The sequence below is a fragment of the Carex rostrata genome, chromosome 28 (genome assembly GCF_964058835.1).
Source record: "Carex rostrata chromosome 28, lpCarRost1.2, whole genome shotgun sequence".
Lineage (NCBI taxonomy): Eukaryota > Viridiplantae > Streptophyta > Magnoliopsida > Poales > Cyperaceae > Carex > Carex rostrata.
This window is the reverse complement of record NC_135945.1, coordinates 4686834-4713301: the sequence shown is the minus strand read 5'-3', so window position 1 is coordinate 4713301 and position 26468 is coordinate 4686834. Positions and strand designations below refer to the sequence as shown.

Below are 26468 nucleotides of genomic sequence, written 5' to 3'. Positions count from 1 at the left end.
AATGTAATTATAATTGCACTTTTATTAGTATTTTTCTTAGATTGGACGATGTAATTCGTGGTATGTGGAGCGGTACCAGATAATTCTAAAGATAGATCCGTTTTATGTATACAAGGTGTATTTATCAACGGGATAGAAACAATTAACATAAAAAAGAAGCACGTACACCACTCAGTTTGAGTGTTTGACAATACATTATCATGACAAACAATGCATACGCTTAACATGATATTCATACTAAAATATGCTTGTAGATGAAATTTTATAATTTTTAGATTTTGTTTTACTATTTATTAAGATAGGTACAAAATTCTTGTTTTTGGACCGTTAAAAAACATTGATTTTGTACCTATTTAAAAAAATAGTAAAAAGTTTTCAAAAATTATAAAACTTGGTCTTCGAGCATATTTTAATATGGATATCATATTGAGAGGTTCGGATCGACAGTTTAAACTTTAAAAATAAAGATATAAACTTAAGACATAATGAGATATGAAAACATGAGGTATTGGAACCTCTTCTAAAAACATATAGCATTTATCAAGTCTGTCATGTTAAGAAAAAAGAAAAACGAACAAATGTTTATAACAACAATTAATATTAATTATATGCAACAAAATAATAAATTCCGTAATTATTTGAAACGGTAACTGCATAGTTAAGTAAAAAAAAATTATTGAACGAAAAATCTTGTTTTCAAAAAAGCAATGTTGTGAAAAACATCCGTTTAGGCCGATTAGTTATTGACAGTGACCAAAGCATATGGATTTTTCTGATTAAATATCGGCCAATTATTTCTAATTATAACCGATTATCTCCGATTATTTTCAATTAATCACTTGGCAGTACCCTATCTGTTCGATGACAGCGTACTGTAATTTACAACACTGCAAAAAAAGTAATTAACTAAGAGGAAAAGGAATACAAATTTTACTACCTAGCTTCATTTGTTTTCTCGAATATGTCTGATATTTTTGCAAAACCGACAATGAGCACCAAATTGTATATAAAAAAAACAATGTACATTTTAAAATTTATGATTCATGATCTAAGACTAGAATGTAAGTCAATATATAACAAAGATTGAAGAAATAAAATATGCACGGGAATCATTTTGAAATTGTGACCAATTTTAGATAAATCACAGAAAAAAGCTTAACCAACCAAAACCAGATCTCATAAAAAGAATGAAAATTATCAATGAATCTCTTAAATAATTTGGGTGAACGAGATTAGGCGTGGAACTATTTACCTGTAGGCTATGCTATTAGGTTGACCTTTGACACTTTTTCAGTGATACCGTTACAAACAAAATAGGCTGGTATTAAGTTATGACATGAAGTTGGCCCCTCATAATCTAAAAATGGGGCACAATTTATTGCCAAATTGGCCAATTATACGAAAACATTTTATTTTTGTTGATGTTTGATATGCAATTATGACACAAATTATTTTTTGGGATTTGATTGGAACTACTTTTTACTAGCTAGTCATCGCTTATAAATTAATATATTAAGACCTCTAAAAAGGGAAAAATAAAAAACTTACAGATCAGACCTCTAAATTATTAAATTCTTCGAACAAATCCTTTGAATACTTTATTTAGTACCAGTATACAATAAAGCACTGTACCAACTGGTAAAATTGTCCACAATATGGACAAACACGCACATATCCAATAAGCATGCAAGCTATTTCCTTTTGAAACTGAAGATTTAAAATAACTACTAAAATTTCAGTACTGGTACAACATAACAGTGCCATCAGCTGCAGTTGATACCGAAACCGGTACTGTACCAGATTACTGTTGTACCAGTACTAGAAACCTGAACACTCAATTAGGTGAAAAGGCACAAACTTAAGTTTGGTTTATATTAAACAAGCTAAGTACTAAATTACAAAATAGGGGCAAAAAAAAACAGGCCCCTTTTGTACTCATTTTTGTTCTTCATAAATCAACCTCAGAGGTATAGCATTGCTGTTTTTATGATTGTCACACTCTCTGATTTTAATCAACCCTTCTTTGCTAGAATCAAGCTGAAAAGTAAAAACAAATTAAGTTAATTGAAGCTTATTTGGAATATAAGCTTGATTGGTTTCAGAACAGCTGAGCTCTAATTTAGGCAAATTGGGTCATTTGAGAATTTACTTTACAATTAACTTAACCTACAGTTAGTGGGCTTTAGGAATTGCTTGAATTATGAGGGCACCTAAGCTAAATTGTTTTGATCATTCTGTACCAGTTAATGTTCATATAACCCTTTTACTTTTTTAATGTTAACTATCCATTTACTCTCTTATTATTAGAAAAATAGGCACCAACAAGGGTTAATGGAATCAGTACTGCAATGTAACTGGCATTGGTATTGGTATTGATAAAATGTACAGTACTGGTACTACCTGGTACCGACTGGAAGAAATGGTCAGGCTTCATTGTAACATACTTCTCTACTGTTACACAATCATGATTCCAAATGTATACTTCTGATTTTTCCTAAATTGGAATTGCAATCAAGCCAAAAAAATGTATAAGAAGATCCTTGGACAAGAAATCAGCCATCGGTCATGAAATCAAGAAAATCCCATATCTCATCATAAGTAATTTAAAGAGATACATCTGGTAACTTCTCGAGTGAGAGATCTACTGTCTCTCGTCTGGTAAAGTTCATACTATATTCTAATGTCTCTCATCTTGTAAAGTAGCGGCATGCAAGGTCCTTAAGCGAGGCATGACATGAACCTAGAGAGAAGATAGTATGAACTTTACCAGACCAGAGGCAGTAGAAGCGTATAATGGCGTTTTCATAGTGTTCTTCAGGGTCTTCATGGCAGCGCTCTACAAGCCACGGGACTTGTGATTGGGCTCAACTATTAGGATTAGGATAGGGATTGGAACTGCAGATATTATCCTCTGAGATATCTCATATTTTGCGTGAACGACGTGTCCAGTGCTTATTCGTGGATAGAGCGGGGACCAGTATTATTTGAGCTTTGAGATCCGTGCTGAACGTATTTGAACCGTTGAGATATTCACAAAAGTCACGCAAAATATGAGAGGATCTGATTTCCGGATAGCAAGGGCAAGTTGAATGGATAAGGCTCAGCAGCCGCTGTAAGTTTTGAACGATAAAACAAAAATGAGGAAACTAGCGCTTGAGGGTGCTCCAATGGGCCGATACTGGGCCTAGGCCCCAATTTCTTTCTTTTTCTTTTTAGCGTTTTCGGCGGGTTTCAATGGAGCCCGAGTTCATTCAAGGCCCGTTTGATTTCAAGGGATGAAGTGATGCCTCTTTTATGCAACAATTGCAAATCCTGAAATTAATTCTTCTGCCTTTACGCATTATTTCTCGATTGTGCATCAATCTGCAATCAAATGTACCGTTGTCAAATAAAAAAGTTCAATTTCTTGTCGCTGATTCTGAAATTAATTCAGTGAGAGATTGAGTGGTTGGGCAACTAATTAAGCATCTCTATTCCTCCTATAATGGCCATGTTATTAAGACTTGAGAGCAAAAAATTCTAAGCACCTCGAAGAATGAAGGTTTCTTGCATTTCGTGGTTAGCTTCGTTAAACAAAATTCTAACAACGGTTAATTTGGTAAAAAAAAGGAAAAAAAAAAAAAAGCTTGAGTATTGCAAAAGTGTAATACATATATTGAAATTCTAACAACGGAATCTTTCGTCTTGATTATTAAACGATTTTATTTATGATGTTTATTGTCTCATCTGGAATTGAAATGCTATCGTCTTGATTATTAAATATTTTATTTTCTTTTTCTTCTATGGAATTTTTTTTACTTTTTTCTATGGAATTTAATATTTTTTCACTTTCTTCTATGGAATATAATTTTTTCGCTTTCTTTTATGGAATTTATTTTTTGCTTTCTTCTATGGAATTAATTTTTTATTTCTTTTATAGAATTCATTTTTTTCGATTCCATCTATAGAATTTAATTTTTATAGAATTCATTTTTTGCTTTCTTCTATGAAACACCAAAACTAACATACTTCACATGATTCTTTTATGAATTTTTTTTTCGTTTTTTCTACGAACATTAATTTTTTTTGCTTTCTTCTATGGAATTTTTTTTTTGCTTTCTTCTATTGAATTAATATTTTTGTTTCTTTTATAGAATTGATTTTTTTTTATTCCATCTATATAGAAGAAGATATTAAATGCCTAGGCTTTCATGAACTGGAGAGATAGGAAACTAAATTTGCATGCAATCATGCATCCTGCTGTTTATTATGAGTTCTCAATGCATGTTATTTCACAGTGCATTGCTATTTCTTGCCAGCCATGTGCATAGCATGTGCAACAGCTATATTTGGATAAGTAACCAATGCATATAAATTACATACACTCATCATTTACTTAATTCTATATGCTGGTAGAAGTATTCGGTGCCCTGCAAATGAACAGGCAGTACCGGCAAAAAAATATTAATATAACACAATCCCAAATTATGAGAAATATGTACCAAACCTTCCTTATCTTTCAAAAAAATGCTAAAAGAACACATGCTTGTCCTACATTTCTCTGTTCTCTAAAGACAATTCATTTTTGCAGCACAAACATGAAATAGTCCCTCAAATAGACATTTATAATTTAATACATAAGCAATGCTAGAAAAAAAAATATAAACATAATAACCAAAACATTACGAGCAACATAAAAATTTACATAACTTGTTTATGACAACTTACAAATGACACGACAATCAAAATTCATAAACTTATTAATACAAGAGGAGTAAGCATTTTTAATCTCATCACTAATGAAGCAACTCAATCAAAGAGGAGCAAGTATCATCTTTCATTATAAAATAATATAAATATAATAATCGAAACATTAATTTCCAAGGGTAGCTCATGAAAATAGTGTATGTTACTACTTTCAAAACATTTCCAAGGGCATTGGGTCAACTATTTTCATAGGCTATCAATAAAATATAGTATTTGGTCTGTTTGGCAGGTCATGGGTCATCCAGAAGTATTTCCAAGAGCAGACATGAGACATTTCCAAGGGCAAACAGTAGGAATTTCCATGCGCTACTATTTCCCTGGGCCTGCCGTTGGAAATATTTAAGTGTGTCAGAAAAGATGATTTTACTTCCAAGGGCCTCTCCTACCATTGGAAATAGCATAGATTGCCCATGGAAAAAATGCAGATTCTAGTAGTGTATGGAATTGAAATTCTTTCTATTATTTCTATAAAATTGAAGTTTTTTTAATTCCTTTTATGCAATCGAAATTTAGTAAACCATTTTAGGTAATCCACTAATCAAGGTACATGCACAGTGATTTACCAAATTTAGTAAACCATTTTAGGTACTGTATACTGGTAACATAATTCTACTAGTACACATGATCATGTAAAAGTTAAGATACCATTTACTAGCAACAAAGAGGTAAAAAAGTTAACAAAAAAAAGCTCGAGTTCAGATGTCAATTCTTCTACACTGCCAACAAATCTTGAGAATTATGAGGAGGTTATATACCCGTTGTTTAAGTATTAAGATAGCTTTCAAATGAATTTGAGAGAATCTTTTATATATACAATCAAACATGCATGTCATGTGTATCTAGTGTTTCGCTAATACCCGGGTGGCTCAAATCCAGTCCGGTCCGCCCGTGCCCGTTACTCGACCAGACCGTGCCCATGTCTGGGTTTGTACGGGTACACGGGTGCGGGTATGAAAAGGGCCGGATCCGATTTTTAGGGAACAAACCCGTTGGAATCCGGACCAAACAACACCCGTGCCCATTCGGACCGGTCCGCGTATATGAGAACCTAGTCAGGTTTACCCGTGCCTGTTGTACCCGTGCCTGTGTCCGCTGTACCTGTGCCGCTTAAAAAATTTCAAATTTTTTTGAAAAATTTGGATTCCCCCCCCCACCCGACACGGGTTGCCCGTACCTGAGCAACCCGTGACTCGTGACAGATTTGACAATTTTTTTTATTTTTTTATTTTTCTTTTAAAATTTAAATTTCATTCCCACCAAACAAAAGTCTTTAAATACACCCCCATCCCTCACAAATTTTTACATCTTAATCTCAATCTCAATATTTTCATTATTCTCAATTTTATATTTATTGTTTAAAAAAAAATATAGTTGTAAATTTAATTCATTCTACAATTACACAAATGGAACTACGAAGGTATTAAATTTACGAAGTTTGGCACCTCCCGCAAGATTTTTCCACGAGATTTAAAGGTTACATTTATTTCATGTAAGATTAATTTATTTTTGTATAGTAATTTAAAATTTAAATTTGATGTTAGATTTATCTTTTTAGAGAAATTTAGAATTTAAATTGAATGTTAGATTTAGTTTATGCTACATTTATTGAATTTTAAGTAATTAGATTTGTTAGATTTGTTAAGTAATTAGATTTGTTACATTTATTTTATGTTAGATTTGTTAGATTTATTGAATATGTTAGATTTATTTAGTTTATGTTAGATTTGTTAGATGTGCAGTAATTAGATTTGTTTTGAATATGTTAGATTTTATTTTTGAAATTCAGATTTATTTTGAATATGTTAAAAAAGAGGAGGGTTCCAATGCCTCATTTTTTTCAGACCTCATATTTTATATCTTCATTTTCTTCATATTCAAAGTCTAAATTATTGATCCGAACAGTTCAACATGATATCGACCCTAAAATATGGTTAGGGATGAAATTTTATATTTTTTGAAATTTTTTTGCTATTTTTTAAGATGGGTAGAAAATCACTGTTTTTTGAACGGTTAAAAAACAGTGATTTTGTACCTATCTTAAAAAATAGCAAAAAAATTCCAAAAAATATAAAATTTCATCTTCATGCATATTTTATTGAACGGTTCGGATCAACAATTTGGACTTTGAAAACGAAAATATAAAATATGAGATATGAAAAAAATGAGGCATTGGAACCCTCCTTGTTAAAAAAATATGTTAGATTTATTTTTTTGAAAGGTTAGATTCATTTTTGTGAATATGTGAAGTAATTAGATTTATTTTGAATAGGTTAGACTTTATTTTTCAAATTCGGATTTATTTTTAATAGGTTAAAAAAATAGGTTAGATTCATTTTTGTGAATATGTGAAATAATTAGGTTTATTTTGAATATGTTAGACTCATTTTTGTGAATATGTGAAATAAATAGAATTGTTTTGAATATGTTAGATTTTATTTTTCAAATTCGGATTGATTTTTAAGAGGTTAAAAAAATAGGTTAGATTCATTTTTTTTAATATGTGAAGTAATTAGATTTATTTTGAATAGGTTAGATTTTATTTTTTAAATTGGGATTTATCTTTAATAGGTTAAAAAAAAGGTTAGATTTATTTTTTGAATAGCTTAGATTTTATTTTTTAATTTCGGATATATTTTGATTTTAAATGTTAGATTCATTTTTAAATAGGTTAGATTTTATTTATAATGTTAGATTTATTTTTGAATAGGTTAGATAATTAGAAATCTTTGAATGTTAGAAATATTTTTGAATATGGTTAGATTATTAGATTAAAATTTGTTGAATGTTAAAATTTAAATATGTTATATTAGATTTATTTTGAATAGGTTAGATTTATTTTTGAAAATGATAGATTTATTTTTAAATAGGTTAGATTTATTTTAAAAATATTAGATTTATTTTTAAAAAATAGAAATAAAAACAGAAATAAAAAAACAGAGAAAAATATGTTGCTTGGCCTCTGTTCCTAGCCGGAACAGGATGTTTTGGCCTTTACAGAAAATACAGTTTTTTTGCAAAGGCCAAAACAGCCTGTTCTGGCAGGGAACAGAGGCCGAAACAACATATTTTTCTCTGTTTTTTTTATTTCTTTTTTTAATTTCTGTATTTTTAATTCTGATTTATTTTTAATAGGTTATATAAATAGGTTAAATTTATTTTTTGAAAATGTTTACTAATTAGATTGATTTTTGAATAGGTTAGATTTTATTTTTCAAATTCGGATTTATTTTTAATAGGTTAAATAAATATGTTGGATTTATTTTTTGAATATGTTTAGTAATTAGATTGATTTTTGAACATGTTAGATTTTATTTTTAATAGGTTAAATAAATAAGTTAGATTTATTTTTTGAATATGTTTAGTAATTACATTGACTTTTGAATAGGTTAGATTTTTAAAATATTGGGAAGATGTACCCCTCCTGACCATTATTGCAAGCTATCTCAACCCAGCATACAAGAAGTATTTCACGATCAGAATATTTGAAACGTACAAAGAGAATCTACATTTAGACAAAACCGGGGTGGATACATACGTGAGTTCGAAGTTCGATGAGATGTTCAACTTATACAACTCAAGAATGGGTGACAACCAAAATCCGTCTTTGTCCCGCGCCGCCACTAGGTATGAATATAAATATACATGTAATTTTAATCTTTATTATTTATAACATCTGTGAGATTTGTCCACTAATTTTTTATTTTATTTTTTAATAGTTCCATTTCCAGGTGCACTAGCAGTGATGGATTATTATCATATTTCCAGTCCGAGAGCAAACTGCACACATCCACAAATGAGTTATTGAGCTATATTTCAATGCGCAACGAAAGTGAACATGTTGACATCATGGCATGGTGGAGGAGGAGCAAGGGCCTATCCAACGCTGGCGATGATGGCCTGCGACGTATTTGCCATACCCGTGTCAACCGTCCCTTCCGAAAGTTATTTTAGTTCGGCGAACAGGATCCTCTCCGATAAACACAGTAAGTGGGGTGCACATATTTTTGAGAGACTTGTGTGCTTGAAAGATTGGATTGATGCTGAAAACCGCAAGTAATATCAACATCAACAAGCATCATCATCCGGAGTCGACACTGAAGAAAGCAGTACCGAGGCGTGGCCCGAGACTAATTCGGATTCAGACGGTGTGGAAGAGAGCGGACAATGGCATATGAATGAGAACTTCTAGATATGTAGTGTCGGTATAAATTTCTAACCTATTTTAATCTTTATGGTTATTTTTTAAATTATAAATTTCTAAACATTTCAATTAGATTTGAAATTATTCATTTTAAAGAAGAATTACTAACAAAAAAAAGTTAGAACTCCGCCTATGTTATTTTACATAGCCAGTACAAAGCCCGGAATAAACGATGAGGGTAACTTTTATTTTTTAATCTATTGTTTTAAAATAATTCATAATTATTTTTAAAGTAATTGATTTAAGAAATTTTTTATTTATATTTTATTGTTTGAAAGTAATTGAGTTAAGATATTTTTAAGTAATTGATTTAAGCAACATTGTTTTAAAATAATTAGTAATTTTGATTTATATTTAAAGTAATTAATTGAAGTAATTAATTTAAGCAACATTATTTTAAAATAATTAGTAATTTTGATTTATATTTAAAGTAATTAATTGAAGTAATTGATTTAAGCAACATTGTTTTAAAATAATTAGTAATTTTGATTTATATTTTATTATAACAAAAATTATTGAGTTCAAATATGCAACCATGTCAAATGAATTTTAGTTTAAATGAATTTTCATTTATAATTTATTGGTTTACACTTTACAAAGAAAAAAAAAGAAAAAAAAAAACAGAAAAAAAGAAAAAAAAAATCCGGCCTACCTGTGAACCCGGACCGGAACGGACTGCATCCCTCCCCGGACCGCCCTGCCCCACTACCCAGACTGTCATGCCCCCGAACCCGAGACGGGCACTGGTTTGAAACTGGCAGGGCAAGGATTTTTAAAATTTTACCCGTGCTACCTAGCCTGTTGTACCCGTGTACCCGTTTCACCCGTGCCTGTTCTACCCATGGCCCGCCCTGCACGTTTGCAAACCACTATGTGTATCTAAAGTGGAGATAAGCCTGCAGTCATTTAAATAAAAAAAAAAATAAAAAAAAACTTATGAATGTTTACAAGGTCTTTTCTGATTTATATGTAATGTGGTATCGTTATCGATTGATGAGATTATTTATAGTAATTTTTTTGGAGGGAAGGAGACAAGTGATACTTTTATTAAAAATATGTCATATAATACTTGATTAATGTCATAGTAGAAAAGATCGGAGTTATTTACAATTAATTATCTCCACTAAAATTAATTGATGACAGTGAAGATAAATAATATATTATTGTTACATTTAATTATCACCATTAAAATTCTCCACTAAAATTAATTGATGACAGTGAAGATAAATAATATATTATTTTTACAATTAATTATCTCCACTAAAATTAATTGATGACAGTGAAGATAAATAATATATTATCAAGTTCTAAGGTTATCGTTTGCTATTATTATTGAGCTATACTAATCAGATACTTCAAATTTACCTTCGTACCCGTATTTGATACATATTAGATAACGATATGCACCTGATACGACACCGATATGTATCCGATACGCTAGCTGGCGTATCCGCTTACGTGGCTATCTTTACTCAGTCGATACGATCGCCGATACTCCGTTGAAACTGCTGGATACGTCTGGGTACGGTCGGATCCACCGTGAACCACGGTCCGTACCCATGAGCCGCACCCGCACCTATGAACCGCCATGAACCATTGCAATTTTTCATCCCTCTACGTGATTCAAAGTATTTTTTTTTTGTTTAATACGGATATTCTTTTTTGGTTTCATACGAGTCTTCTTGTTTGGCAAGTATGAAAGGATCATCCTCAGATCCCCGTTTTGAGAAATCAACAATCGTAAACCCACTGCCATCGACTTCGACACCACTCCTGATATCGACTCATATGTTCGGAAGCACATCTGATGGTAAAGGGGCAATGGAAAAAATATTTTTTGTAGTAGTGTATTAACTGTGTATGTTAGTGCTATATATACACGGTTCGATAACCGTGTACAATGTACACTCCTCTACATATGCAACGCTTGCTGACACAGTTGCGTTTTCTATACTAGTATTCCCATCTTGGGCGGAAATAATATGATCATGAAGTATAATTTTATAACAAAATTAGATCTTGCCAGGTCTGATCCAATTTGATCCAATTTGGCGATTGTAGTGGCGATTTAGAAAAATAGACAAACAGCGAAAAAAAAAAAAAAAAAAAAAAAACTAGATAGCGAATCCCTATGGCATCCATCCAGAGCCGCAGGATTATTCTTATGAGCGAGAGATTCAAGCGGCAGTCTCAAACCACACAGAGCTACACAGCGCCATTAATGGAGGATCCAAGGCCTCAACCCTTGTACAGTGCAGTTATCCAACATCCACGCATAGGAGTGCGCACATCGGATCCATTAGCGAAACCTGTTTCGCGTGTGAGTATAGTGCGAAAGAAAATTGAAGCGATTCAATCTCAATCCACCTTCCGTCGTCCGATCTGTATGAAATGTGGAGATCGCGGACACCTGGCCAGATCCTGCCGCAATAAACAACTGTGCTTCGCTTGTAATCAATTAGGGCACCGAGCCACTGAATGCGCCGATTCCTTCTCTCGTTCCTCCACTAGATCGCTTCCAGTAGTGCGAACCCCAATCCTGCGACCTCGCTCCACCATTACTTCAACGATGTCGATCAAGCCTCCTCTGGTAACCCTGGTTGCTACCCCCCGATCTCAGGCGATCGAAGCGAATCTCCAGCTGAGCTTTATTTTAGATGATATTGCAGCATGGGGGCCGCAGGAGGTCGAATCGGTGTTGCGTGACCGTTTCAAACAAATCAACTGGGTAGCCTTGGTGTTCGATGAGTTCAAATACCTGATTAAGGCTCCAAATCCGACATGGCTGAACAATGTCGCGAATCGAGGGTTTCTGCAATTCAAAAATGTACAATTCCCGGTGGTGGCCTGGGATAAGGAGTTCGGACAAGGGATTCCATTGCAAACAGTCTGGGTTAGAATTTATAATTTCCCCATTTTTATGGATGAGTTTTCTGATTATGATCGGGTCTTTAATCCGTTTGGAGCATATGTGCAAGAAATTGATCCTGCTACTCAAAGCGGATACGATGTTCGGTTTGTCCGGGTGAAAATGGCGGTTTGTGACCTCGACTTGCTGCCTAAGAAGCACGTGGTACCGTATCGAGATCCTGCTGGTGTGATGACACAGTTCCCCATTGACATTGAAGTGGAGACTGAGCAGACCGAAAGATTAAATGCATGGGCTAGATGGAAAAAAGGTAGGCCGTATCCCAATGGGACAGCGTTTGGGGAAGGTGAACGGCGTTCTGCTGAGTTGCCTAATGGTAACAATGGAAGCAACACTGGTGGCTCTAACTCCTCTCAACCAACTCAGGGGGGTGGCGGGACTGTTAGAATGGTTCAGCTGAGTGACGCTGATCTAATACCAGTAGACAAAGGAAAGCTAGTGTTGGAGAACACCAACCCGGATTCTGATGTGTCCAAATGGTATGGTAAAAAGCTTCAGTACAACGATGTACTTTTTAAACCTTTAATACGTGTTTGAGTTGAATTGCAAGTGCACAATTCTATCAAAGTAGTATTTGGGGTGTCGAACCACAGGGAGTACGATAAAAACTTAGTTTTAAACTTTAGTAATAAATTTCAGAAAATAAAAGGAAAGTAAAGTGCAACAAAAGTAAATTGGGGGGGGGTTTGTTCTAACAATTCCTAAATTTGGGTTCAATACCCGAATAGAGAGTTTTTAAAACAATAAGAGTAAATGAATGAAAGAAAGATTAGATTGCTTTCTAGATGAGAAGATCTAGGGGTCTTTGGTCTACATTCCCTTGCTAACTATATCTATTCGGTATTTGTTTAAGTTCATGTATGATTTGATGAGGTTTCTAACCTAATATGTCATTAAGGGTCACTTTCGTGAATTAATAACGTGTCTAAGTAATTCGGACTTCACGGTTAGGTCCTTCACCCTAGCTACTTAGACCATAAGCTCTTGTTAGTCTCTCCTCTCCTCAAATATTGATACTTCACGATTAAGTCCTTCATACCAATACCCGATTCGATTTGAGATGTCCTAATTAAGGTTTGCCTTCACGGTTAGGTTCTTCACCAAATTCCTAACCTTAATTTCTATAGTTCTGGTTTAGATCACAAATTGGTTACAATCCTAATCTAAACCTAGGGTATTTGCATTCATAAATGGTACTCTCCTCTCGTCCTAACTTCTTTGGATCCTTTGACAAAGAGATACCAAAGCGGGACTACAGCGATTTCAAGTACTAATTATGTAATTAACACAAATGATAAATCACAGAAATTAACATCAAATCCCAATAAAACAATCATAACAAAGACAAATAACCGAATAAGATACAATTAAACAAGTTCATGCATTGACCTAAACCCCTAGAGAGAGGACTACTCCCTCATGGAGAGATCCATTACAAAAATTGGCAAAGTAAGAAGAAATGAAATAAAGGAAGTAATTACACCCTTTGACAAATTAAAAACCTCTATCTTGCCGACTTCTTGCTCAGGAAACCCTTCTTCTCCTTGCTTGAAAGCTTTCCTTTTCTCCAGAATTTATCGCTAAGTATTGTGTATAGAGAGAGAATGAAAGAGATAGGGATGGATGGATGGGAAGAGATGATGGATGGGATGAGATGAGATGCCTTGAATGGAGAATGAACCCCCCTCTTTTATAACTAAAGACCATGTCCAATTTAGAGGCTAGGAAGTGGAGTTAGTGGGTGCTATATTTGGATTATTTCTTAGGATTTCCTTGTCCACATTTGGCTGTAAAAACGTGTCCTTGGTGCGCCAAAAATAGAAACCGTGTTGAAAACGTGTATTTCTGACTGTCTGCGAGTTTAGTGCGTCCGACTGACTCTAAATTTTCTTTTTTAGTTTCTCATGTTGTAGATCTTCTTCCTAGCTTTCCAAAAAGTGGTCGCATGCCTTAATCGGAGTTACGAGTCAAAAGTTATGGCCGTTTTAAGTTCAGACTCTATTTTTGACTGACTGCTACAGTGCGGCCGGGCCATCCGCATTGCTACAGTACCATCCGCACTGGGATCCGCACCGCTACAGTACACATCTTCTACATTGCTACAGTGCGTCCGCACTGCGTCTTCACCATCCGCACTGTGTCTTCACCATCCGCACTGCGGATGCATCGAGATCCGCACTAGGCTCGGACTTTTCCTGTGCGACCAGAGTGCGGCTGCATCGAGATCCGTGCGTCCGCATCGATATCGGTGCATCCGCACGGATTTTGATGTATAACTTATTATACCTTTTTAAAATTGGCGCGCGTCCAGAAATCCATCTAAGTACTTATTGCGGCCATATCACAAACCGTGTGTCTGTACTGGGCATTATTCTTCTGTTTTCTTCGTTTTTCTTCATTTCCTGCAAATTAAAGTCAAGCAAACGCAGTAACTTGATCCTAGGTGTATTCTATTCACTTTATATTCAAAATACAAGATATTTGGTGTTATTTCATGATAAAAATCAGATCGAATATGTATATAATTTAGGCCTATCAGATTCAGAAGAGATTGACTTACAAGACGACATGATGGCCTGGGCTTTACACATCAGTCAGCGCAAAGGTGATAGTGGTGCAGGGACTAGTAAGACAATGCCGATTTGTGAGGTCACCCCTATGCAGAGTACACAGACAGCTGGTGCTCCAACTGAGTTCCTTCTCAGCTCCCCCTCTACTCATACTCACTCTCTTACTGCTGAAAATGTACTTGTTACTCCTAACCCAGAGGACCAAGCTGTCAACAACTCAGAAGATCAACCTATTCTTGCACTGGCAGAAAGACTCACACGGGCCTCCCGAGTTGCTAGTGCTCCAGCTAAGACAACAAAACGGGGTACTAAACCTAAGAAGAAGGGTACCGGTGGGACGAAGAATGAACATAGATTAACTGTCACAGCTGCTATGAAGTTCAAAAGTTTAGGAACATCCAATCAGGCCCGTGGTATTGGGAACAGACTTAGGGGTACCAGTAGGCCCCGGCACAGCCCGGGCACCACCCCTGACAAACCTATCTGCGTGTCGGATTCAGCGGTAACTACTCCCCAACTGACTGCTCCTCCCCCTACCTCTGCTCGACTTAAGATGGCGGTCAGCAAGCCATCTAAGTTTCCCCCAACTCAGCCACGGAGGAGTCTCCGAGTCTCAGCTCAAGGAGATCAAGATTCCACCATGAGCAAAGCTAAAAAGAGGAAGCAAGCTGAAGGTAGCAATGGCACAGGTATTAGTCTCATCAATAGATTTCCTTACAATAGACTAAGTGTAGATCAGATCGTAGCTTTATTCCAAGTGTATAATATTAGATTAGGTAATTCGATTCATGATGGGCCTCTTATCATTTCTTGCCTTAAACAGATGGATAGATCTAGATTTGAAAAAGTAGTTAGATTTATGCTTAGTATAAGTAAAGATAGTGATAGTTCTCCTATTTTTTCATTGGAACAATTGCAAACTTTAGATACAGATACGAATGAGATAGGAGATAAGATAGTGGTTAGTGACACATTAGTAGCAAATCCTAACATAGATATAGATAGCTCCTCCATTAGTGACACATACTATGGTACATGGAAGGATCTTATAGTGTACAAATACATTACACATCATCATACTCCATCTCCCTTTTGGCAAACAATTTGTAGTTTAGAACAAATAGGATCTATTAGTGTTCGGTACATACCGGGCAGCTCATCTAATTGTAGCTTCTGGTCTGATATTTGGTATTTAAATTGTTCTCTAGCTACTAGATATCCCATTTTATACAAAAATTGTAGGAATAAACATGTCTTTCTTAGGGAGGTTATAGACTCACAGGGTTTGATAGTATCATTTAGAAGGGACTTGGAAGGGTTTGACCTTATGGAATGGACTGAAATTTTGCATATTATTAGTACTCAGTCTTTCACATCCACTTTTGACACTTTGATTTGGCGATGGGATCACACAGGGAAGTTTACTACAAAATCTTTGTATAATTTTTTAAATTCTCGAGGTGTTAATCCAAACATATATACCAGCCTTGATGTGGTGGATTTTACCCATTCCACCCAAAATACGAGTGTTCATGTGGTTAGTGACACATAACTCTATCCTCACTAAGGATAACCTAATGATTAGAGGTTGGGAAGGTCCTTTGAATTGTCAATTTTGCCCCCACGATGAAACCATTGACCATTTGTTCTTAAATTGTACGTTAGCTCAAAGGGTGTGGTTCTGGCTTGGCAATAGCCAAGAATACATGCAGCAATGGCATACTCTAGCTGACATTATAACATTTGCATTATCCATGTCTACCATCCAACGACAAGGGTTTTTGTTAGTTGTAAGTGCGGTGTGTTGGACACTTTGGAAACACCGAAATGAGCGATGCTTTGATCACTGTCAGGTGAAAACAGCTAGATCCATTATCTTTCTAATAAAATCTTTACTTTGTTATTGGGCAGGGAACACTTCCGAGGCAGTGCAAATGGAGGTGAGTACGTGGCTGCCAATTCTGGAGGATGCAATCCCTTTAAACCAGTACATGCCTTTGGAGATGGTGGTGTATCAACCACTTGAGTCTACTCCGCAGTTATGAAATCACAGTACCACCCAATTTTGAACCTAACTCTCGTTAGCCCCTTAAAGTGCGGCTTAGTAATAGCAAATTTAGAGTACTTTTGGTCATTAGATTCTTCTTTAGTTTGGTTTATGTGTTGCTTATTATGTCTCTTCTATTGCACTTGGCCAGTAGCTATGCTGCTGATTTTGTTTTGCTGGTTTGTTACCAGGGCTGGTGTACCGATGTGGGTACGTTGGTTTTGAATGGGTTTTGTAATATATTTCCTGTTCAATGGAATGGGCCTTTGGCCTTTTTTAAAAAAAAAAAAAAAAATTTATAACAAAAAAAAACCCAAAAAAATAGGACTGTATGATCTCTCCTTCAGGTTATGTCAAATTCTAATAGTTGATGTCATTACCGAATTCCTATTCTCCATTTTTGGACCAAATATCACTCTACAACAATTCCTTCTTTAAAGTCTACAGTCTACACAGACAAATTAAAAACATTTATGAAGCACTGATAATAAATAATATGTCGAACAATCAACTTTTCTTTAGGGTGGTTAAATTAATCACAAATAAAATAAAATAATCATTGCTGCATTTATTAATTCGAGATACACATATATTCAACGGGCACAGACAAAAAGATCAATAAGCAACATGATTTTGGGTGCATGCATGTCTATTGCTGTGAGTAATAGTTTATGTTTGTATAGTAGCTTTTAAGAGAAAAGGGGAGAGAGGGAGGGGTGGTGGTGAAAAAAAAATATTAAGTTCTTGTATTGAACCTTGGGAGAGTGAGGAAAAGAAGGGATGCTGTGTTGTGAATTTTTTCTTTACTTGATTGGCGCGCTTACAATTATCAAATTTTTTTTTTATAATTTTGGTCATTAATTAATGCATTATTAAATATGTGTATCGTCTTTTTATATTCAATATATATATGTCTTTAATCGTCTGCGGTGCGTAGCATGGCATTTTGTTAGTGGATTTAAAAATGATTGGAAAAATCAAATGAGATTGGAAAGGTTCTTTTTAGCAAAAAATGTGTTTCACGATGGAATTGCCATAGCTAAATTTCACCCACAATCATTTTTAGAAAGAAATGAGGACCAAATTAAGTCTCATATCGCACCTAGCTAGCAACATGGACTATAATTATATACTAATTTAATTAATTAAATCTATTTGTTAAATAAGTTATTACGATATTGAAGGCAAGAGGAACCGATAAATAACATAATTGATCCTATATACGAGCAAAAGAACTTAATTAATTTCATGCATAAACCAAACTCCAGTTACACCCGGACTCGATTTTATTTTATTGACCTTCTTAATTTATTGGGCAAAGGATCCATAACATGCATACGAAACAAAGATAAAAAAAAAAGGAAACCAAGATAAGAATTGAAGAATTCCTAACTTGGAATCCGTACTAGAAATTACAAACATGCAAAGATAATACCCATCTAATCTAACACAACTGGAAAGTGAAAACGATCGATATATTGATCTCTTATTAGGGAGTTCGGCTTATTTTCACATTGCTCACACAATGTTCACACCACCACTTGAGCTGTCCGTTGTCGTTTTAACCTAAAGATTTAACAAGAAATAGTGTATCAGTTACATTATGGTTTCGATTTATATATAAAGTGCTTAATAATATTCAATTATAAAGCAATATGTTTTAATAAAACACTATTGATAAAAAATAATTCAAGCAATTATCTCACGATCATTAATTTAATTGCCGTAAAAAAAATTAATGGTGAGGTTCTTTCACCAACAGTAATAATTTTACACACCTTGACGTAAACTCCAAGTGCATCAAGATATTCTCCGGGACGTCCATGGAAGCCAATAATTTGACCACCATTTGCTGAAAGTTCAAAGGGAACTCCGTTTTCGTCTCCATATGGTCCATAACTTCCCAAGTTTGTTTCAAATTTAAGTGATTTCACAACAACCCATTTATTGAAATTGAATTCCCCGTAGTGGCCTTTTACGGAGGTGATGTACTCAGAATCCCGAAGAGTGAACTACAAAACCAATATCATAAGACAAATATCATAAACTACCCTTTTTTTAGGCTTAGTTTAATCTAAGTTCAAACTTGCCGATGAAATTATTTCATTCCGGAATAAGTTTAGGAATTCCATTTAAAATCAACTTCTATATTTTTTCCTGCCACATTATTCTATTTCTCATCACATAGAAATCGTATTGGTATAATTATCAATACAAGTTCAAATGGTTCTCGTAATTGTAGGATGACATGTTATGCTTTTTTACATCCATCATAACAAAAGATCAATGTGTCATTTTGCTTTACAAATAAATTATAAGACGTTTCCACTTGTCACTCACAAAATTGAAATCTATTACTATTAGTATATAAATGCAAAGAGTTGGTACCTCTGTCAATTGTCCTCCTGACCGGCCCCACTGCTCGGTACTTTCCTCACGGCCATTGCGTAGAAAACGTACAGTAAGAGCATCAATAGCACCACCATGGCGAATGCTGATCTTAACAATGCGAGTTATACCATCGACATTCATGTGTTTCACTGTCCCTCCAGTGCCGCCGCATGGCCCGATCTTGTTTATGAGAACTTGAGTCGACACCTTCAATAAATCAACACAGTCCAGTCAACATCATTATCATATGAAGAGGTACTTGATTATCAAATTTTACATTATTTAATTTTTTTTATTATTTTCTTATACAGATAGAAAATTAATTGTTCTAGAGATTTCGAACTATATATATTTTTTATATCTAAAAGAATATTGGAAAATTTCACAATATTAATTTTACAAACCTGGACGTAAACTCCAAGTGCATCAAGAACTCCATGAGAGCGTCCATGGAATCCAATAATTTGACCAAAAATTGCTGGAAGTTCAAAAGAAACTCCCTCTTCGGTTCCATATGGTCCAAAACTTCCCAAGTTTGTCTCAAATTTAAGTGATCTCACAACAACCGGCCAATTTTTGTAGCTACCAATGTGGCCTTTTACAGAGGTAATATACTCCGAAGGCTTAAGATTAAACTACAAGACCAATAACATATAACAAATTAATCAAAGTAAAAAATAGTGATAAAATTAAGTCACTTGGACAAAATTCATTTCAATCCACCATATGTTTATCTATTCGATATGAAATGAAAGTACCTTCTATATTCTTCCTGTCAATTAATTTGCAAACAAAGGTTCCTATCACTGCATTATTATGTTTTTTCTTTCAGGTTGAAATCGAATTGGAAAAATTTCAATTAGTCGTGGTAAAAGTGGGTTAGCATGTTCTGCCTTTCACTTCACTTCTTATGTTATTATCTTGTAATTAATGGATCATTGTTGAATAGTTTTTTTACCAAGAAATAAAATTCCCACTACTTTCCACACACAAAGTCGAAATCTATCAGAATAGAATGCAAAAAGGTTGTACCTCTGTCAATTTTCCATCTTGTCCGCCCCACAGATCAGTACTCTCCTCAACGCCATTACGTAGAAAACTTATAGTAAGAGCATCAATAGCACTAGAATGGCGAACGCTGATCTTAACAATGCGAGTGACGCCATTGATATTCATATCTTTCGCATCCCCGCCTTTCCCGCCACATGGCCCGAGCTTCTTGGTGATAATTTGAGTCAATGCCTTCAATAAATCAACACACGTACAGTACACAAAATTAATATGAGAAGATGATTAATAAATTTAAGGAATTTCTCGATAAATATTTTCCTTAGAAAACCAACATTTTGACCTCTTTATATAAGAAAAGTTAGCGTCTACCATTTGTAGTAAAATTGTAGCACACTAGTGAGGATTGACTTGTGGCTGCTTTTGTTTGTTGCTTTGGTGTGTAGGCTAGAGGTTCTTGGATGAGTATATTTATATTAGAGATGTTCCAACTTTTCAGAATTCTACATTTGAAACTTACAATTTAAAACATGGGCAAATGTTAAGTACTGCATATGAGTACGCATGCATAGGCGCGCGTTTTTCATGAGGATGGAGCTAGTGAGATATGGACGAATTTTAACATATGAAATTTTTAATGAGGAACTTGTAATCGTGATACATATTGAAATAAATCAATAAAATGATGCTTTTTTTCTATGTAAAGATATGGATTATATATACAACACATCTAATTAATTAATAAGATTAATTATTTAAATTTTTTTAAATGATTATTTCAAAGATAATTTTCTTGAAACTGATTTGCATTCGTGATCATAAATATTAAATGTTAAGCTACCGCTGCTCGATCTGTAGTAGAATTTCAACTCATGGTGCAACTTCACATTAATATGGAATGTTTATACTCCTGTAATCAACCTGTAAATGTACGAATATTATAACCAATTTTCATCTTCGTATAATCGCATTTTTGTGGATTATTCTATACATATATAACGATTTAGATGCAATATTGATAGTTATTTATTGACTAAGTTTGAAAATTTTACTTTAAAATGTGATTTATACTATTTATACAATACAACGAAAAATTTAAATAACTAAATTGGAAGTGAGTTTAAATAAAGAACCGATTATCAATGTGCTCCAACATTCATACAATATTCTTTATTAAAAAAAAAATGTGTACGAATGTTGGAGCACATTTATACATAATTAAGCAAGCACTGCTTGATACATTGAAGCTGTTATACATAGTTAAGCAAGCGCTGCTCAATTAGGAGTTGTAGCATTTGAACTCAAGTGAATATATATGTTTATACTCTTGTCATCTTTGTAAATTCTCTCCTTTGTGGATTATTCTATATATATATATATAACGATTTAGATACATTGATAATTTATTATTCACTAAGTTTGAAAATTTTCATTTCAAATGTCCATGATTTATACTATTTATAGTATACAAAGAAAACAAAATAACTAGATTGAATGCGAGTTAAAAATTTAACAGTTATTGATAAGAAATCAAATTAATTACATTCAAATCATATGAAATTCAATATACATCTAATTTGTAACCAAATAATTATTTGGGACGAGTCTCTAATAGTAGCTATCTGACCCATCATAAATATAATTATAATTTTAATGGGATGCTCCTACGTACGTATGATAAGTTTCATATTCGAGTTAAAACAAATAAATATTAATTAAGGTCGACCAATCGACCATTGATACAAATTTCGAATTAAAAAATCTGCAAATTATTATTATATCACAATTCCATGCCCGCATGGTAATATATATGAAACCATATGTTTTAAAGATAGAGAAGAGCCAATTTAAAGCATGAATTACATGCGATTTCTTCCGTGAATCCATAAATCAAGACCACGCCTTATTACGAAAATACAAAGGCTTTTTAAATTTCTTAGTAGTAGAACGTGCTTGTTGAAAATTTGAGTGGTGTTTCCATAAAGGTTTTGAGGTCCGATAAGGGTAATGAATTTGCATCAAATGAGTTTTTTGTTAAAATTTCTCTAAAGAGAATCGAATGCTATTAATCTTTAGAATTATAACCTTCCCACAACATATAAGCTACTAATATTTTTTTTTCCTAAAGCGAGTTCCCTAATAATTGTAGCGGCACCATCCGCTAAATTTTTTACCTTTTTTGATGCATTGACCTCCCTGAACTAAGATTCTAAATTGAGAATTCGTAATCCTAAACTTTTCAAGGAGTCCATCAGTGGTTGTGAATGATTGATCATTTCATTCTTTCGACAATGGTTCCGTAGGAGCAAGTCATAAAGATTGATAAATAGAACCACCACATTTAGTAAATCGCAGAGGTTTAGAAGAACGAAGGTGCAGAATGACAGAAGATCGAATTTTATTCCTCTTCAATTCCTTGCTCTATTCTCCAGCCAGCCAAATAAGATGTTAAATTAACAAATGACATTATTTTCATCAACTCTAAATGGAGGGCAAAATTTCACATTGAAATTCTTCTAATACCTTGTTTCTATAATAGGAGAGGCAAATTAAGGACGGAAGGGGAGGGAAAAAAAGTATAGAAACAATTTTTGTTTGAGGGTAAGATCAGTGGAGATTATTTTTTATCCATTCCCGTTTAAAAGAAAAAAAAAAAAACTATATCCCCCACAAAAAAGAAAGTGACATTCACATGCTATATTTCCTATTAATAAATATAATTTTACTAAATTATTAGTTATAAAATATATTTTTTGATTACAAAACGTATAGTCAATATATGCGTAGCATGACCTCAATCAGTTTTGTGCATCTTCTGCCATGATTAATTAATATAGCTAGCAGCTTAGCACAACTATGACATTTTGGAGAGAGTTTTTGAGATTTGGAACTGATAGAATCATATGACTCAGATTTTGTATCATAGTTGTGCTATTATTGCAAGAATGACTAAATGCATGAAACACATGCTTGCATGTGCCTTAGATTCAGCACGTGTTCTAGATCTACCTTAGATTTAGCACGTGTTCATACAATTTCAATTATTCTGGTCCCCACATGCACCTTATCAATTCGTCCGTTAGAATTCAAACTCAAAATAATTACTGTATTCTAATAAAAAATTCTAAATTAGTGGGGTAATGCATGTGCAACAAATTTCTTTCGATTCTTGGTAATTTCATAGTTGATAATGGTTGATTTGAGTGGGTCATGTTCACTACAGCAGAAATATTTTTCTGCGACCGTTATCAACGACCGACGCTTCCGCCGGTCTCAGATAGTTGTTCCCCCCCAAAAAAAAGAAAAAGCAAAAAACAACTGCGACCGTATCTGCGACCGGCGGCTTCGCCGGTCGCAAAAAGTATTTTTTTCCAAAAAAACAAATACGCGCCAGACCATCCTCCCTCGCGCCAAACCCTAACCCCGATCGTTTTTTTAGCTGCACCCTCCCTCGCGCCAGCAGCTCTCGTTGTACCCTCCCCTCCTCCCTCACTGCCTGTACCCTCCCTCGTCCCTCGTTGCGCCACCAGCTCGCTAGACGGAGTGGCCGCACCACCGCCAGTCAGCAGCCAGCAGCCCCCTTCCCTTCCTCTCTGCGCTAGTCAGCAGCCAGCACGACCATCGCCCGACTGATCGAGGAAGGTCTGAGGAAGAGCCAGCAGGTCCGTCGCATCACTGTCTCTTCTCCTGGTATTTCACTGATTTTTATTGAATTTTGATTCGAATTTTTCAAATGCCTTGAATTGAATTGGATTTTATGAAATTCACCAATCAATTGCTGATTTGGTACTGTTTGATTTAGGATTAATTTCGGGTGAATTTGGGGCATAATTTAGGGTTATTACCAATTTGGGTCACAATTTAGGGTAATGGCCGATTTGGTACTCAATGCGAGCTACTGTTGTTATTAATTGTGGTATCTAATGATTTGGTACTCATAAGCTACTGTTATTCATCTTTGATTTGGTCCGGTTTTATAAATTGGGCATACATAGCTTACTGCATTGTCAGTGGCAGTGCACAACCGCAAAAGCCAATGAAAAGTTAACTGGAACAAAACAAAAAAAAATTAAGATGAAACAGTAAGCTATATATATGTGTGTGTGTTTGTGTGTGCCAAGATCAGGAGTAATTTTGCACGTATATAATGAATGAATGCAAAAGACATGAGCTCCACATGGGCTGTTACGTTCTACTAATTAATTCAATTATTGCATTGCATTGTGTCAGATACTCAATCTGACTAACACGTATCCACTCGCAATTGAGCCGGAATCCCAGCTACTTGGACGAATTTCAACAATCGAGCTCAGCTCAGTAACAATGGCGAAAGAGGAGATAAAAGGAAAAGAGGCAAAATTGATATTTCATTTCATATCCCATTCTGTTACAACTGTCACCCTTATATAGGCGATTCAGAAAGTGAAAACATTACAGAAAAAGGCTCGACAGATTCGTTAATTGAATCGCGAGCTGCCATCTCAGCACCACATGGCATCTACAGTTTATTTGGCCTAACTAACATAACGGCCTCATAATTCTGGCTAATAGGGCCCACTGGTCAGAGCCATTTATTCCTTAACATTTCTGTTCTTCAGGCCCCACATTCAGCGGTAGAATGATTTAACGATGGCTGACCGCTCTCTGCCCGCTTGCCCATTCTCCCTTCTTCCTCTTCAGCTCTATTAACGGATCCCAATTGATTCACATCAGTACCCGATATTGCGGTATCTGACAATCCCTTCCCCTTGAGCTGATTCTCGACCTCGAGAATAAAATTCGGAAATCGCCTCACCATACTGTAATAGTCTTCCCAAGTTGTTTCTTCTTCTTCTTGCCCCTTCCATTGAACCAGTAATTGAGTCACAGCAGAATTTCGCTTCTTCACCATTCTTCTCGCAACAATTGCATGAGGGAGGATCAATATCTCAGAATTGGGTTCAATGAGAGGTAGATTAGGAGCAATTGCTTGATTAGTACCAACTCTACCTTTCAAAAGTGACACATGGAAGACAGGATGTATAGATGACCCGTCCGGCAGATTAAGGCGGTACGCACAGGTACCCACTTTCTCTATGATTTCAAATGGGCCGAAGAATTTGGGATTGAGCTTCTGATTTCCCATTCCTGACACAGTTACTTGTCGATAGGGTTGCATTTTTAAATAGACCCAGTCTCCCACGGAAAAATTTCTCTCGGTACGATGTTTGTCAGCATAGAACTTCATTCTTTCTTGCGCCTTTATCAAATTGGACTTTAATTGAACTAGAGTACTCTGGCGATCCTTCATAAATGCATTTACTGACTCAATTTTGCTTTTTGGGGCACTTCCCAATCCCAATTGGGGTGGCTGATACCCGTACAATGCTTCAAAGGGTGTCAGCTTCGTAGAGCGGTGGAATGTTGTGTTATACCACCATTCAGCCAGTGACAGGTACCGGTACCAATCCTTTTGCTTGTCAAACACCATACTCCTGAGATAGTTTTCTAAACATTGGTTAATTCTTTCTGTTTGACCATCAGTCTGTGGGTGATAGGCCGTACTCATGTTCAATTTAACACCCAACCGATTCATCAGCTCCTGCCAGAATTTACTGGTGAAAATTGGGTCTCTATCTGTAATCAGTGTCTCAGGCAAGCCATGTAACCTATACACATGATCAATATAGTTTTGAGCTACATCAGCAGCATGGTATGGATGAGACAGGGGTATGAAATGGGAATATTTGGTCAAACGGTCAACCACCACCATAATGACCTCCTTACCCCGAGACTTAGGTAGGCCTGTTATGAAATCCATTCCAACACTATGCCATGCCTCTTTGGGAATAGGAAGGGGCTGCAATAAGCCTGGAACTGGAATATTCTCCCCTTTGTTCATTTGGCAATTCTCACATTTTCTGATGAACTGGTATATGTCTTCTTTCATTCCTGGCCAGAAAAACAGCTTCTTTATTCGTTGATAAGTTGCAATCATGCCAGAATGGCCTCCTAATGCAGAATCATGCATTTTCTGCATTATCTTTTCTCTCCAGTCACCCTTATGGCCTATACAAATCCTTCCTTTCCATCTTAAAATCCCTTGGTGTTGAGTCCAATTCAGCTGCACTGTTTGATCTGACCCTTCTCCACTTGTACTATTGCCTTGAAACTTGTCTTTCAATTTGTTAATCCAATCATCCCCTTCATAACTACTAAGTACTTCTTCTACCCAGCTTGGTGTGAGCTCACTAATGGCCATGATACTGGCATCAGAATCAACACTGCCTTCCTCCTTCCTTGAGAGTGCATCAGCCACTCTATTTTCACAACCTCTTTTATATTCAATTACATAATCTAACCCAAGTAACTTGCTTAAGCCCTTATGCTGAGTTGTTGTGTTGAGCTTTTGTTCAATCAAGTATTTCAAACTGATATGGTCTGTCTTAATGACAAATCTGCCCCCCATGAGGTAATGCCTCCATTTCTCTACGGCTGAAACCAAGGCTAGAAATTCTTTTTCATATGTAGATAGATTCTGGTTCTTTGGACCCAGTTTCTTACTAAAATATGCTAATGGATGCTTCCCTTGCATTA

The 26468-nt window shown here is 35.0% G+C and overlaps 1 protein-coding gene across 1 annotated transcript; it reads right to left on the bottom strand.

Annotated features, from left to right (window-relative positions):
* Window positions 1-17710: 17710 nt before the first annotated feature.
* Window positions 17711-24390, bottom strand: LOC144545632 (agglutinin-like). The gene is made up of 7 exons (XM_078294195.1): window positions 24328-24390; window positions 23884-23940; window positions 19917-20126; window positions 19289-19519; window positions 18882-19091; window positions 18272-18505; window positions 17711-18059 (listed from the first exon to the last, which is right to left on the bottom strand). Exons 1-7 carry the CDS (start codon window positions 24388-24390, stop codon window positions 18012-18014), a joined length of 1053 nt encoding a protein of 350 aa, XP_078150321.1. The 3' UTR covers window positions 17711-18011.
* Between the last annotated feature and the right edge of the window lie 2078 nt (window positions 24391-26468).